The sequence below is a fragment of the Typopeltis vanoorti genome, chromosome 8 (genome assembly GCF_054136105.1).
Source record: "Typopeltis vanoorti isolate ZY-2024b chromosome 8, IOZ_Tvanoo_1.0, whole genome shotgun sequence".
Classification (NCBI taxonomy): domain Eukaryota; kingdom Metazoa; phylum Arthropoda; class Arachnida; order Uropygi; family Thelyphonidae; genus Typopeltis; species Typopeltis vanoorti.
The window spans coordinates 73,428,550-73,445,546 of NC_143556.1; the positions used below are offsets into that span (position 1 = coordinate 73,428,550).

The 16,997-nt window shown below is 35.4% G+C and overlaps 1 protein-coding gene across 2 annotated transcripts in view; it reads right to left on the bottom strand.

The window, feature by feature from the left end:
* LOC150104101 (F-box/WD repeat-containing protein 7-like) overlaps nt 1-16,997 on the bottom strand; it is a 234,683-nt gene that overhangs the window by 17,706 nt on the left and 199,980 nt on the right. For both annotated transcript variants that reach the window (XM_090396763.1, XM_090396761.1), the window contains exon 10: nt 1,370-1,595. In XM_090396763.1, coding sequence (XP_090252889.1) covers nt 1,370-1,595 — 226 coding nt within the window. The remainder of the gene's footprint in view (nt 1-1,369; nt 1,596-16,997) is intronic.

The window sequence follows — 16,997 nt, forward strand, 5'->3', positions numbered from 1 at the left end:
AGATTATATTATACTCTTAAATAAATTCAGTACTCTCTAAATGAAAGAAATAAGAGTTGCAATAACTCTGGCATTAAAATCAGATAAAAAAAGACACTGGATTCACAATAGAGAATGTACAGAATAAGTAAAATATTTCAGCTCTTTACACACAATTTTTTTAAAAGTGAAGATGGCAAAATAAACATAAAAATAGGTAAGCCTTTCTACTCGTCTAAGAATAACAGAAAATTTAGCTGATTGTGGTTGTTTGGAATTATAGCCAAAGCAGCTACTACTATGAAGCCAGTATGCCTGTTTTGAAGGATGAAAAATCATACCACCTCCATGAGACTGGCTAACCCATTTTCAGGTGAAAAAAACCCTTATATAAAACTGGTGGTATACACAATAGTGTTTAAACCAATTTTAACTTTAGAATATGAGAGTTGGTTAGAAATAAAGCAAAATGATGCAAGACTGGACTCAGCAGATATGAGAGGTCTTCAGAGAAAAAGAAATTAGGAAAATGAGCAGATGACATTAATGGTACAATTATATTAAAAATGAAGATATTAAGAATGAATTTAACATTGTTAGCATTCAAGAAAGTGTGAGCAAAATTAATCTAAAGTAGCAAGGTCAGTCACCTAAGCAGGATGAGAGAGAGAGAGAGAGAAAAGGTTAGCAAAATGTAGCTGAAGTCAGGAAAAGATCCAAAGACATGATCTAGGTGAACTGATACAATTAGAAGTATCAGAAAGACAAATATAAACATAATACTAGAGTCCTGACAAATACTAGAGTTTAGAAAGTAACTTTTCATGGGTGGGAGCAACATAAAAAAAAAGGCTAATTTGAGGCAAATTGTTAATTAGAAGCTAATAATAATGCAAACTTAATCATGTAGTAATATCAGACCCCTCCTGGCAAGGGTATATATTCAGAATTTTATGATTAATTAATTTCATAGTTTAGAATTCTCCATTTGACTGAGATAAAGAACTGAGAAAATCATCAGTTTTCCATAGAAATGGACTAAATATATGACATGTAACTAAAGTGTTTGTTTATGATATGTTAAGAGTAACTCTGCCAATTATTAAACTGCAATATTGTCAAGAATCTACTATTCACTATGTTGTTTTATTAATTTATGAGAAAACTATTATGCTGAAGCATCCCAAATAAAGCAGTGTAGTGTAATATTTGCCAAAATGAAATAAATAAAAATATTCACTATATCAAACTATTCCTGTGGCCCTATAAGTTTTCTGCAGGGAGAACTGACTGAATGTAGTAGTAAATAAATATTTATTAAAAATTTTTAAATGCTAATATTCATTCATTTCAATTATGGCATTACAACTGATCATAAAAATTATAGTACCTGCAACGAATAGACCCTGTTGCTATGACCCTGAAGGGTATGAATACACTCTTCTCTTTCTGCATTCCAAACCTTTACCATGTAATCATAGGCTCCACTAACCACCAACTTTCCATTATACTGAACACACCTAACAGCTGCCACATGCCCAACAAGAACATGCAAACATTTTCCAGTGTCAATGTCCCAAACACGAAGTGTAGCATCACGAGAACCACTAACAACCCTAGAAATACAATTTTTAAGTATTAAAAAAAAGAGGGGATATACATACAGCAACAACAACAAAATTAACTTGGCATTTTCTTATTATAAAATTTTAACTGTACACACATATGCCAATAAATACAATATATAAGTACAATAAGTGCACAATACTTCTGTTCATAGATTCAATGGAAATAATAATTGCTGATTAGCATCAACTGCCACAAGACTGAAAAACAAACTAATCTGATTTATACTTTTGGATGGATTTATGCCTATAACAAAGTTATTCAGGCTGACAGATTTTGATGAAATTTAGTAATTTAAAGTTAGATAACCTTTAGTTCCTAAAGATGAAATTCTATTTCAGAAAATGGCATGAAATTAAGCAATAGTTGAGAGTGTACTATCATTGCAATAATCAGTTATGTCATTACTGCTGGTTCTCTAGAACAGTTTAATCTAACCTTTAACCCAACCATAGTACTAATGTACAATAAGGTTTACAGCTTTCCATGGATGGGATTCACACAAATATATGACTAATAATGAATATCTATTGTAGGAAATTATAGAAACTTTGTATGGTTGCTTTGAATGAATAGGACATGAGGCATCTCCCAGATATTTATTTCTCTGGCACTTTTGGCTAAGACCAAAATGAGCTTCACATGAATAGATCCCAGAAAACAGTATCAATTCACATATGCACCTTTATATGCATCCTGAATCATCTGAATATTTATTTTACAGGAATTTCTAGGAATCCCTCTGCATAGTTAATGTATCCCGAGAAAATGGAGTACCAAGCAAAAACGTTTAAATGAATGTAATAAGGACTAAAAAAAAAAAAAAAAAAACATAATTCATCCATGGGTCTTCCAAAATCTTTACGAAATTTTTCAACATATATTTGTTTTACTGCCAATGTATATAACTATAAAGGATTATAAAATGTTTGAAATAATTTCAAGTTTATTTAAACACTGCACAACATGTATTCATAAATATACATATGAGTATACCTAAAAGAAAATTATGAGAAACTTTTGAAAAAGATAGTTTGTTGAACAATAGTACTCGACGGAGAGCAGTGCCTTTATTCCAAACAGGAATTCGAATGATTGTATATTATGTTCCATCCATATGGGGCAGGCACATTTTTATGTTTTCAACATACACATGGCCTACTAATTTGCATGTTTTGGGTTAATTTTTTTTTTTTTTTTTGTAAAATTACTATTTGCAAATTCTGATTTCAAGTATATAATTTACTTTACATAACTCGTTTGCTTTCTGCATTCAATAACTGCATTATAAAAAAGGTCATCATGTATTTCCAGCATCCTCTTTCAACTGAAAATTTGAAAGAGGATGGTTAGGGACAATGTTTTTAGTTAGATAATGTGTTTGGTGGAATAAAATGGATACTGTAAAATCGTTTTTATTCCAGATTGCTATCCTCAATCGTATTAAATATATGTTATCTCTTATATTATATTTTTAACTATTTTAATTATTTTCAACCCAACAGTTTTAATCCATGAACAAGCGAGTGAATACACAGAGGGATACCATTTAACGCATTCCCTCTACTATTTCTTTATTCAATTCCTTGTTGTTTGCTGTTACTGATGATTTCTTATGATATGCAAGATGAAATATTTACACAATAAATTTATTTTTAATGTGGTATTATGTGTTATTCTATAGTTATTCATTCCAGTTGTCTCTAATTCCACTAATTATTGCTAACAGTAAACTGACTTTGTCTCTATATTGTATTTAGTGACAGGAAAAAAATCATGCCTTGTTTGAAGATTAAAGAGTCCAGGAGAAGTAGCCATAGTAAAGAAGGAATAGCCATAGTATTCAACACAAAATACGAGGTTCATCTTCTTGAATGGCAGGCAGTGTCAAGTAGAGTGATGTGGGCAAATATTAGAATGGTGAACTGGACAATGAGACTTATTTGTGCCTATGGTCCCACAGAAGGTTCTACTAAGGTAGAAGTGGAAGAATTTTTTAATGTTTAGAGAAAGCAACTGACACAATGAGAAAGGAAAAGTTTGTCCTTGTTGGGGATCTAAACAGCAGAGTAGGAAATGATTGTCAGACATACAAAAATATTTTGGGAAAATTTGGAGAAAAGAGCAAAGTTAATAATAATGGCAAATACCTGTTGGATTTCTGCTCAGGACATGGACTGGTTATTACTAACACCATGTTCCAACATAAAAATGTCCACAAATTCACATGGAGAGAAGAACCAAGGAATAAGAAAAGTTTCATTGACTATGTTATTGTTGATAGTTATGTTTTCTCCCTGGTGCAGGACACCAGAGTGTACAGAGAATTTGAAATTGGAAGTGATCTAGACTTGAGCAGGATAAAATTGAATTTCATATTGAAAAGAATAACATATAAGAAAGTTTTAAAGTGAATAAAAGTTGAGCAGCTCTCAGATACGAACTGTGGACTAAACTACACAAAGATTATTGAAAAAAAAAATGAAAGAGTTTGAGAACAGGAACCAAACTTTGGAGATTCAGTGGCAAGCCTTGAAGAAAACACTGATTGATTCAGCCAGAGAGGCATGTGGCGAGGTTGTCTGCAAGGATAGAAAAATCAGAACTCCATGGTGGACACAGGAAGTTAAAGATGCAGTGAAGGAAAAGAAGACAGCATATCAAAAGTTCCTGGCAAATAAGTCAGCTTGTGCTCTGAGAGAATACAGAGACAAATGTAAGAATGCTAAACACTGTGTAAAACTAGCTAAACAAAAGTCATGGGAGGACTTTGGCAAGAATATAGAAAATAAATATCAAGAAGGTGGCAAAATATTCTGGTGGTTGTTGAAGAAGCTTAGAAATGGCGGAAAGAGATGTACAAGGAATTAGAGATGATAAAGGTGACATGAAAATGGGAGAAAAAGATATCCTTGAAGTATGGAGTAATTACTTCGAAAATTTGCTAAATGAAACAAGCAGTGATAGCACAGTGGTAAAAAACACTCAACAGGCATACAGTCAGGCATACGTATTCGACCAGAAATGCTGAAGTATGGTGGTATAAGAGTCTTACAGTGGCTGCACTGCATAGTTCAGAAAGCCTGGACAGAGGGACGAATTCCCGATGATTGGAGTAGAGCTCTCATAGTACCCATATATAAAAAGGGAAATAAAACTGAATGTGAGAATTACAGAGGTATTTCACTGCTGAGTGTTCCTGGCAAGATCTATGCAAGTATACTTGAGAAATGGTTGAGAGGAATTGTGGAAGAAAAGCTTGGTGAAGAACAAGCTGGATTCAGGCCAAATAGAGGCTGTCAGGATCAGATCTTCACTTTACGACAAATAGTCGAGAAAGCATGATCTGTATTTAAGTTTTGTCGATCTGGAAAAGGCATATGACAAGGTGCCAAGAGAGAAGCTATTCAATACACTACAGTTATATGGTGTCAGTGGGGCATTATATCAAGCAATACTTAGTCTTTATTTGAGTTGTAAGTCAGCAGTTAGAATTGAAGGAAGTACAGGAAGATGGTTTAATGTTAAAGCTAGTATGAGACAAGGATGTACATTATCTCCTCTGTTATTCATTATCTATAGATCACATTATGAAGGAAAGTGGTATTAAACATGATATCAGAATTGGAGATGTGAATGTCAGCTCTTTGCTTTATGTGGATGATTTTATACTTCTAAATAAATCTGCTATAAGTTCGCAAGATTCCCTGACTAAATTGAATAACTGTTGTAATAGATATGGTATGAAGGTCAGCAATAAAAAGACAAAGACAATGAAAATAGGTAGAATCATTGAAAATGTCAACTGCGTTGTGCAAGGAGAACCTGTGGAACAAGTAAAACATTTCAGCTACTTAGGCACGATTTTTAGTGAAGATGGTAAATTAAATATGGAAATAGACAACAGAATCAACAAAGCTGGTATGGTAGGAAGTCAATTGAATAAATTCATATGGAATAAGAGAGAAATTAGTCGGAACACTAAATTAGCTGTATACAAGACAGTGTTCAAACCAGTTTTAACTTATGGATCTGAGAGCTGGGTCAGAAGTAAAACACTTGACCAAAGACTAGAGACCGCTGATATGAGAGTCCTGAGAAAGATTAGAGGCGTGAACAGATGGCATCAATGGCAATATCATATTAAAAATGAGGAAATTAGGAAATCACATTGTCACAATCCAGGAATGCTGATGCAGAGCTAATCTCAGGTGGTATAGTCACTTAAACAGAATGGGTGAGGAAAGATTAACAAAAACAAGTGTTCTCTGCCAGGTTGGCAGGAAAACGACCCAGAGGAAGACCAAGATATAGGTGGATTGATACAGTACAAAGTGCCTTTGACAATAGAAATATAAGATCTGATAATGCTGGAGTCTTGACAAGTAACAGACTGATTTGGAGGAAAACTGTAGATAGGAAGTTAGTAATAATGTAAATTTTTCATGTAGTACTATCATATCCTGTACACCCATTGAGGGTACATGTCAGGAATTTGATGATGAGAGTCCAGGAAGTTTCATCTGGACTAGCGTGAACAGAATGTGTTAAGTGTTATGGTGTTTGTATTGGTTTACTAATAGTCTTCGTTCGAAAAGCATGTTATCTGAAACTGTGTAAAGTAAAAGATTCCTGTATTGCCATAATTAGTTTTTTCTTTGGCAACATACTCCACACGAAAGCTAAATTTCAGTGCTGAGAGTAAACATACTACTATGTTTGTGCGAGCATTTGGAATGAACTTGGAATTTGTTCAGCTACTCCCTGGATTATGTAAAAATTCTATTCAACAAGCCTTTATGTAACCTGAATTTTACATAAGCTAGGATTTGTTGACTGATGCAAAACTTAGTACACATAATATAGTACGCCAAAAAAAAAAAAAAAAAAAAAAAAAAAAAGCTAGGAATAGAAATTAAGGAAGTTATTTAGACCCTGTGCTATCCTAAATTCAAAAATCAATGAATGCAAAGCTCCAGCTTTGCAAGCAACAAGTAGTGGTAATATTCCAAACAATCTAACGTAGTTGTACCAGTGTAGTTGAGTCTGTAATATATGAAATTAAAAGACATTAATCCTAGCTCAAAGGCATAATTTTCATGGAAGAAGACAGATTTACAAAATATATAAAAAAAAATTTCAAGTGTGTACACATTGTTACACTAAGAACATAAAGTAGTTTGGTGTGCACAAAAAGACACTGTATATGGCAACTGGCTGCTATCTACCATTTTGAGCATGAGTTTACAGTATCATTGTTTCTCCTATAAAGCATGCGTGTTGTTGGTTGGTTTAAGGTTTATTGGTGCAAGGATTACAGCAGTACACGAGGTAACATGTGTCTGTAATGCATGAATTTGTTCATAAGTAATAAATAAACAGGAAAGTAAAATCACCAAACCATGAAATCATGTTAACTCATATGCAATTTTTCAAGAGGTTGACTATGCTTTGCACTACCAAGTAATGCCAGGTGAACTTGAAAAATACTACCTGGCTGAACATAGTGACACACACAGAGGAATACACAACACACATGCACATCTAAACTTCCTCTTATCCCAGTATACCTACACGCATTGCCTAACGAATGTGTATCACTATTCTCCCAAGTTTGTGTATTTCTCTTGATAAAAGCATTTAATACAGTATCCCAAACATGAGTAAGTGCCCTGGTTATAAGAATCCATACATACATACATTTTGTATGGGTTGGGCTTGTGCAAATAGAAAGATAAAAATAGAAAAAGTGGGAAAAAAAAAAAAAATATATATATATATGTATATATATATATAGTCATCCTTCAACTTACATCCAGGTTCCGTTCCATCTGGCAGGATGTAAGTCGATACATTAAATCAACAGAGTTATAGGGATTAGGGGACTTCACCGTAATAAGTATACTATCATTTTAATTTTTCAACCTTATTATAAAACTGCACTGTGTGTTACTGCCACTATAAAACAGGATAATAATCACCCAAATCTCCCTTCACAATCACATCTTCATTGCCTTCCCTGTGAATGATCAGGCTGTGGCTCTTCTGGTGTAACCTTTGTTTTTTTGATGAGCATGTCCAATGTGCTTTGCTTATTCCTCTTCTTTTCATCATAAATTTGTTCATAGCAAGCAAACGCATCATGTACTTTCGTTTCTATTATTAAGTAGCGTTCAACACTGGGGTCCATGTCTTCAGCCATTTTGAGAACATCGCTAACTGCAAAGAACATTTCTGCAAGATCCTTCATTGTAAATTGTTTAACTACCCCTTCCTGTTTCTATTTTCTACTCTTCCATTTCTCGTCTTCTTCCGCAACAGTTGTTCCTCCAGTTTGACCAATTCTTCGTTGGTCAACTCTTCAGGGAGAACTTTCTATGATTGAATTATGTTGTCATCATTCACTTCAAGATTCAGATTGTTTGCTAGGACCACTATTACAAACTTCCAAAATCATGCACAAACCTATTTAATGTCTTTTTTCCATATGCCACTCACACATTGAGTGGTCACTTCATCCCAAGCCACAGCAATATTTTTAATAGCATGATAAATATTGAATGTTTCCAGAATTGCATGAGAGTCTGGTCATTTCCTTCAGTAGCAGAAATGGCTTGTGAAAAAGATCTCCGTAGACAATAAGCCTTAAACACTGCAAGAACTCTCTGATCCATCGGTTGGATCAATGAAGTAGTGTTTGGAGGAGAAACATGACCTTGAGCTTGGTGAAGATCACCATAAGACGTATAAGATGGATGACATGGATCATTATTTAGAATTAATAAAATTTTAAATTCTACATTTTCTTTCACACAATAGCGTTCCAATTCACTCGCATAACAGTTGATTAAGGCAGCCTCAGATAATAAGCCTTAAACACTGCAAGAACTCTCTGATCCATCGGTCGGATCAATGAAGTAGTGTTTGGAGGAGAAACATGACCTTGATGAAGATCACCATAAGACGTATAAGACGGATGACCTGGAGAATTATTTAGAATTAATAAAATTTGAAATTCTACATTTTCTTTCACACAATAGCTTTCCAATTCACTCGCATAATAGTTGATTAAGGCATCCTCAAACAATTTTTGAGTCATCCATGACTTCTTATTGCTCCAATAATGAACTAGAAGAGTATGCATCCTAATGTTTTTGAAATTTGTGGATTCTCACTGTGACATATCAATGGTTTCAGTTCATATCCAGCCACATTACCCATAACAGAATTGTAATACGGGCATTAAGAGCTTTGAAATTAGGTATAGATTTTAGCTTTTTGTGGATGAATGTCTGCTCAGGCATTTTTTTCTGAAACAATGACGTCTCATCCATATTAAATATTTGCTGTGGCAAGCAATTTTCCTCCGTAATAATTTTATCCAATTTTCCCACAAACTCCTTGGCCTTCTCAGCACTTGCAGATTCCCATACATTTTCACATTATGCAGCACAAAATGCTGCTTGAATCTCATGAGCCAACTGGAAGAAATGTTGACTTCGTAGTCATAATCGGGTTCTGCTTTCTCCTTCAACATGTTGAAGAGACTTAGTACTGGGCACTTAGTGGCCAGTTAGGGTAACAGTGCTAAGGGGTATGCGCTTTTCGTTCAGGTCCTCTATCCATGATGCAAGTAGCTTTTCCATATCACCGATAGGACCTTGTCATTGCTTCGTCACTATCATCAATGTAATGGAAGCAAATCCTTTTACAGCCTCTATGATTTTATCCTTATTTTTCAAAATGGACATCACTGTAGAATGAGACCATCCGAAGTCATGTGCGATCACATTGATGGGCTTACCTGCTTCATCTTGCTTAATAACTTGCAACTTCTTTTCAAGATCAATTGCTCACCTCTTTTTCTCTGATTCTTCACTAGGTTTTTTGGTTGTGCATGTAGGGGCTATGTTGCACAAAACATCGCAAAATATTTAACGATAAATACACAAATAACCCATTTCTCAAACACAAAATCAACAGAACTGTTGAAGACACATGTGCTGAGGGAGGTTACCACTGAAACGCTGTTGTCACTGTGCATGCTTTACCTTACACTCACTTGCATCTTGTTCGAAAGTATAGCCGAAAATGTTATTTATTCCCTTTTGGGATCATGGACATATCTTAGAGAGGATGTAACTCAAATGGACGTAAGTCGAGGGATGACTGTCTATATATATATATATATATATACTAAAATTACATGCTAAAAATCGCAAATTTAAGTTCAAATTGTCTCTAATTGGATTGCCCTGAAAACTCTACAGTGGGCAGTGCTGAATAATATGATTGACGGTCTGTTGTTGATCAGCACCACAGTCACATGCTGAGGATTGATGCAGGCCCACTTGTACATCATAGTAGCACATCTGGCACAGCCTCTCCTCAAGCAGTTGAGTGTGCTCCATTGCCACTTGGGCAGGTCAAAGCCAGGGGTTACTGTTGTGGGATCTGTAATGAGGTGTCCATTTTTTATTGTTGAAGTAAGTCAGTGATTCCATTCAGTTTCAGGAGAATATACATCTGGTTACTCATTTTTCCAGATCGTGTTGCAGGACTTTAAGCGAATAGGTGATAGAATATGGAGATCCTTATGATGGTTAAGTTGTTATTTCCCATACATTTTATCCACTCTCTGTTAGCAGCCACCAGACATTCACAATAATTCACAGAGAAGTTCACAATAATAAATTGTTTCAAAAGAGAGAGAGGGAACATGCGCTATTTTGTAAACACTAGCACGTGTCCTTAGAGTAAACAACAATTCCTTATTTCCCATGAACACTTATTTTCTTGAATTTTGATACATTCATTTGATACGTTTTTGTCTCAATCAGTGAGTGACAAAAAGATTGTTACTGGTCACACACACATAAATGACATTTGTGGTTCTTGATTTTGAGATACTGAATATTGCACCTAGGGCTTGAGGAATTTTTGATAGAGATATTTCCATCAATGGCGATATTTGCCTGTATCTAACTTCCAGATATAAGCTGAAATGAAACAAGATGCTTATATTTATTTATTTTTCCCAGTGAAAGAATTATACAGGCTAAAAGAACTGTTTTAATAATATCAATATTATTCTGTATGGGGGATATAAATTCTTCATATTTACATATTTAACAAAATTCAATCCAATAACTTACACAATTTTAAATAATCTAAATCAAGAAACAAGAGAGAATGTAAGAATCAGTGTGATCAATAAAACTACAGGGGTACAATTTTTTTCAGGATTTATGGTTGCATAGTACAAAAGAGTTACAAACACCTCAATAAACTGACAAAACATGTTTCTGAACAGGAATTTAATGAAATATTAAACAACTTCAAAAACAATAAGAGAAGATGGTATCAGCATGGAACAACTATTGAGAAGACTTATTCCATAATAATTTTCAGTCTTTATAGTTGCTTTTTTTTTTATACTGGGATAGCTGACTTTCTGTTAGGTTTCTGGTGGTTGTTCTCTATCCTGTATTCTATTTAGGAAATCTGTAAATCAAGATTACAGATTTCCTAAATAGAATACAGGATAGAGAACAACCACCAGAAACCTAACAAAGTCAGCTATCCCAGTATAAAAAAGGCAACCATAAAGACTGAAAATTATTGTGGAATAAGTCTTCTCAATAGTTGTTACATGATATATATGACAATATTAGAAAAATCAAATTAGACAGTCATGACAGAGAAAATACAAGGTGCAAGAGCAAATCCTGTGCAGAAGGTTACCTTTCTTTAAAATTATTATTTGAAATTTCCATATTGAGATTTCTGTAGTTGTGGTGATTCATGTTAATATATCTAGAATAAAACTACATAGAAACAGGAATGAAGCAGATAATTTACTGAATAAACTAAATATTTACAACCTCCCATTTTTCCAGCTCAAGCTAGCATTATCAAAGGCATACTGAATATTAAAATGAGCTCCAGAGCAAGGACAGTCATGTGTATGGAGAGCAGGGGCAAATATTCAGGGTGTGCGGTGTTCACCCATCATATAGCAATATCAGTGATATTATATTTTTGCATTTATTCCTGTTAAAGACTCCCCTAATTGTCTCCAGACTTCGCGTGATTCCTAAAAGCAAACACAATAAACTAATGCTTCATGAAGAGGACACTTTTCGATGCATAAACATTGCATCACATTCGTGTTCACATTCAAAATACATACATACACCTTTGAGCCCTTTGAAAAGAAGTACATTATGGCACAGCAGATCAAATTGTTAGCGTTCTAGTAGTTTTAAACTGATTAGAAGATGAGGCAGGATGAGCAAATCAGCACCTAGAGGCTGTGTATTGGTTGGCACAATACGTTTATTGTGTCAACCAACTCAACTGAATGTTGCCATTTGTCATGAGTTAATGTTTCTGTTTTCTGAGTTTCATCTGTTTTGCATGCATGAAGTGCGAACTGACGTGGTAGGCAAGTTTTTATATATAATTTTCAATAAATGTATAACTTTTTTGCCCATATTTACATTGGGAAACAGTATTGTAGTCGAAGGAGGTAAGCCTCGTCCTCCTCTTCCAAATTTTACACCTTTGAGTAATTCAAATATACCAACCAAATATAGCATTCTCCTTCATTACTGTTTTCTAATATACTTTTAAAACAATATACAGTATCTTAAAACAAACACATCTGCACAGATATGGTTACAATTAATTGCATTAGACCAATTAAGATGAGCACTAATGTGCTAAACACTCTTAAAACTTTCATATATTGATAAAAATGCAATCATATGGTCAAACTAATGTGAATTTTGTAGCACGGTAATAATTGGAGGGTAATAGTGGCACACTCTGCAGTGATTTTCTGTGATTATTGCTGACAAGCAGATTGGATGGTGCTCCAAATTTATGTAGAATTAAACCATCATTTTTATTACCGTTCACTGGATTCTGTACAACACAAGCAGCTTCTAGGAACAGTCTCTGCAAATGAAACTGGGATCCTGCAAGAATGCAGAAATTGATGTCATGAGAGATGAACGTTTCACAGAGAATATCAGGTTTACTAACTGATGATCTGGGGGTGAGAGCCTACTGTCACTATACTGGACTCTACTTCTTAACCCCCATGGCTTATGCAGCGGGTGATAAAATCAAAGGAACTTCTGTGGTATACAAACAACAGACACAGAGATATGCATCTTAAAAATTATGGAAACAATTACTAAGTTAGAGTAAAACTTCAGTTTAACATAAACCAAAATAATCACTTGACATTTTGACTTTCAGATTAAGGTCATCATTAAAACTACTGACCTGACCTCTGGTGGAGAAAAACTTCTTGTTATGTTATTATCTATTATGTTACAAAATTAAATTAAGCTAGAGAGTGACATGTTCACATAATTTTTTTTTTACTCATATAAATATACATAAAAATTGCTTAGAGTCCTAAAGTCAGGGTTTGCTGGAAAAATTGAAGAACTAAGTGGGCTGAATGTATGCCATCCAAATTCTTGGGATTTGTATGCCACCATTACTGTTAAGATTAGGGCGGTTAATCAAAATTTCACAGGCTTGTTTAAATTTCCATTCATACCAGGTTTTTGTATTATGTAAAGAACAAGTACTTTTCCAATCAGTTTGGTGTAGGGTGTTAAGGTGATCTGAGAGGCCTGCTTCGTGCTCCAAAACCCTGATTTTAGGACTAAGCAATTTTTCAGCTTTTATTGACCACCATCCTGGTAATATTGTAACTGGTTTGTTACAATTTATATGTATATTCTCTAGCTTCATTTAATTTAATTTTGTAACCTAATAGATAATAATAATAACAGGACTCTAGCTTTGATGTAGGAAGGTATTGTTTAACAATCAGAGGTCAGGCCAATAGTTTTAATGGTTGACCAAATAAATGTAACTTCAGCATACCATAAATTGTAGTGCAGCTTGTTCCTTTGTATATATGTGTATACTCCAGACGATGACCTTAATGTGAAGGTCAAAATGTCGAGTGATTATTTTGGTTTATATTAAACAGAAGTTTTACTCTAACACGATAATTGTTTCCATAATTTTTAAGATGTATTCCGATCACTGTGTGAGCATGAAGGAAAGGCGACACAGAGATATCCTCTTCACAGATGAGAAGATTTTCATCACCTAAACCACTTAACTGCCTAAATGATTGGATGTATGCTCTAGATGGTTGTACATTATGTGCCATATTTCTGGGAGAAAGGGGCCGGAGTGTATTAAGACACCGTGCTGGAACATTAATGGCCCCCGAACAACACCTTGTTTCACAGCAGGCAGTGGCCCTCCAACAGGACTCAGCCCCTGCACATAAGGTGAGGACCACATAACAGTGGTTGGAGGCAAATGGGCCTGATCAGATATCACCATTCGATTGGCCATCTGCAAGTCCTGATGTGAATCCATTGAACTTCGAATGGTGGTTGAAGTTTGAGAGAGAGAGAGAGAGAGAGAGAGTAGTCTGCAAGAAATGACACCCCAGCATTGCCAGTCTGAAGGTGGATTTGGAGCGAGCAGTGCCACCATTGATATGTGGCCTCACAGACTTCAAGTGTGCGGGAAGGCAAAAGGGGAAGATTTCGAACATTGAGTGCTGCTATATGCACATTATATATGTGTTTTCTAGGTATCTGCTGTTAAAGTTGTAACAGTATTTATGGCTAGACTAGGTAGATCTCCTGAACACAGAAGGCTTGGGAGAGAAAGTGCTTGAAATGCTCTATGTACTAGTTAGGGCAGGAGAAACAGAACCAATTATAGTTCTTTCAATTTCTAAAGTTTATTTCAACAATAAAAATAATTATGCATTAATAATAAGAGGATATGCTAACCACTCAGCCAGCCTGGCTGCCCGAGTGGTTAGCGTATCCGCTCTCCAGCCAAAGGGCTAGGGCTGTGGGTTCGAATCCCGCTGTGGACATGGATGTTTGTGGAAATAGCAGTGGTGGTAGTCAGCAGTAGATGGCGTTGGTGTAGTTGTGGTTAGTTGGTAGACTGAGTGATGGAGACAGAGCTGTAGAGCAGGTGCCCTCCCTTGATGAATCTTTGGATTCCCTAGAGGTGTCAAATAATACATTATCAGGCAGAATATCTTTCTGTAGTAATTATAACATATCAGCCAACAGAATATTTGTGAAAAGAGATAACACATCTAAATTAATTAAAAGGTGAGTTAACAAAAAAAAAAAAAAAAAAAAAAACTCTTCGAATTCTTAAAGTATGAAGTCATTACCAATAAAGACAGAAAGACCTTACGATGGGGGTCTTCAAAGAGTATTCTCCTAAAGGATTTTTTTAGAAGTCTATACAGCATAGTCTCCATTGGCCTCTGCCAAGGGTGTGTTCTGTCATCCCTCCTATTCATAATATTTATGGACTGGATTGATAGGTACAGCTGAGGCAGTGAGTGTGTCAGAATTGGAAGATGTAGCATTGGACGTCTGCTTTTTGCAGATGACCTAGTTCTACTTAGCTTTTCCACAGAAGACCTCCAGCAGACCCTGGATAGGTTTGTAGCTGTTTGTGCAGAGGCCGGAATGAAGATCAGTGTGGCCAAAACTGAAACATTTGTGGTCTCAAGACAACCATCCCAGTGTACCCTACATGTGAGTGGAGTCCCACTGAGGCAGGTGGAGAAGTTTAAATACCTTGGGTCCATATTCATGAGTGATGAAAAGTGAGACGAAGAGCTAGATACTCAGATTGGCTCAGCAAGCACAATATTGCGGGAACTTGGCCGTTCAGTAGTATTGAAGAGGGAGTTAAGCCAATAGGCAAAGCTGGCTGTCTTCAATACAGCCTATGTCCCCATCCTCACCTATGGTTATGAGAGTTGGGTAATGACCGGAAGAATGTGGACACGAATCCAAGCGGCTGAAATTAGGTTCCTTCGAGGGGGTTGCGGGGCTGACAAGACTCGACAGAGTCAGAAGCTCTGCAATTCGGGAAACCCTCAATACTCAACCGTTGCTTCTCCGTGTTGAAAGATCACAGTACGTTGGTACGGGCACCTGGTCAGAATGCCACAAGAGAGGCTCCCCCAGCAGGTCCTCTTTTCCAAGCCAGAGGGTGGGAGACCAAGTGGAAGGTCAAAGACTCACTGGATAGATTATATCCAAAACCTTGGGTGGACATGTTTGGGAGTCCCACCAGAACACCTGAGCTTGGTGGCAGAGGATCATGACCATTGGAAGTTCCTCTTGCAGCTGCTGTCCCCCACAATCCAGTTAGGAAAGGTGGGCCTTGAAGATGAATGAATATACAGCATATTGTAATAGGTTTCACGGTATAAAAAGAACACAGATGGTTAAGAAAATAACTATTTATTAACTTAAAAGCTAATATTTCGCTGGTTTTATATCCAGCATCTTCAGAGCACACAACACAAAGTTTGTTACAAAGGCAAGACAACCACAATCCGGTGTAACAGTGGGGACAGTATAAGTGATTGCAGCGTGCAACACAAGACTAAAGTCCTAATATGGCGCCATCTAGGTTAAAAAAAAAAAATCACTTATACTGTCCCCACTGTTACACCGGATTGTGGTTGTCTTGCCTTTGTAACAAACTTTGTGTTGTGTGCTCTGAAGATGCTGGATATAATACCAGCGAAATATTAGCTTTTAAGTTAATAAATAGTTATTTTCTTAACCATCTGTGTTCTTTTTATACCGTGAAACCTATTACAACATGTCTGACGAACACATAAGCCTATCCACGCGTATAATATACAGCATAGCTCTAGCATAAATGCACATGGATAGATCTGTGTTGGTATGCTTAAAGAGAGAGCAACAAGATTGATTAAATTCTGTGTCTGATAAATTTGGTTTGCCATTTCTTCACAGAGAAGTGTTACAACAGATGCATTTTCTAAAAGAAAGAAAATATAAGGAATATGAATAAAGAAAGCTTTTATCCATCAACCAAATTTAAATTAATGACTACCTACGACTTTCCCACTTTTGAGAAGTTTAATAACTCTTTGCTATTGTGTTAATTTTTTTTTAAATTGGTAAATTGCTTTTTTTGCTTTAAAACTGGACTAATGCATTACAGATCATGTTCTCCACATGTTGGTAACATCATATAATCTAACTTGCACTTATTTTGTTAACTGTTCTCAGAATTTTCATTGAAGCTTCTTGACCATTTTTGGTACTAAAGTAGTTAAAGAGAGTAGAAATTCTCTAATAATTACAAGATATTTTTTATGTAAGTGATTTCTGTTATTAGTATAATGGTAGCAGCAGAGGATGACAGTCTTCCAAGCCTCTCAGTTTTTTTTTTTTTTTTTTTTACAGCAAAATTTATTTAAATTGTGTTCTGAAAAGCATATGCTGATTCATAGAATAGCCGTTCACTTTTGAAGGAGTGAG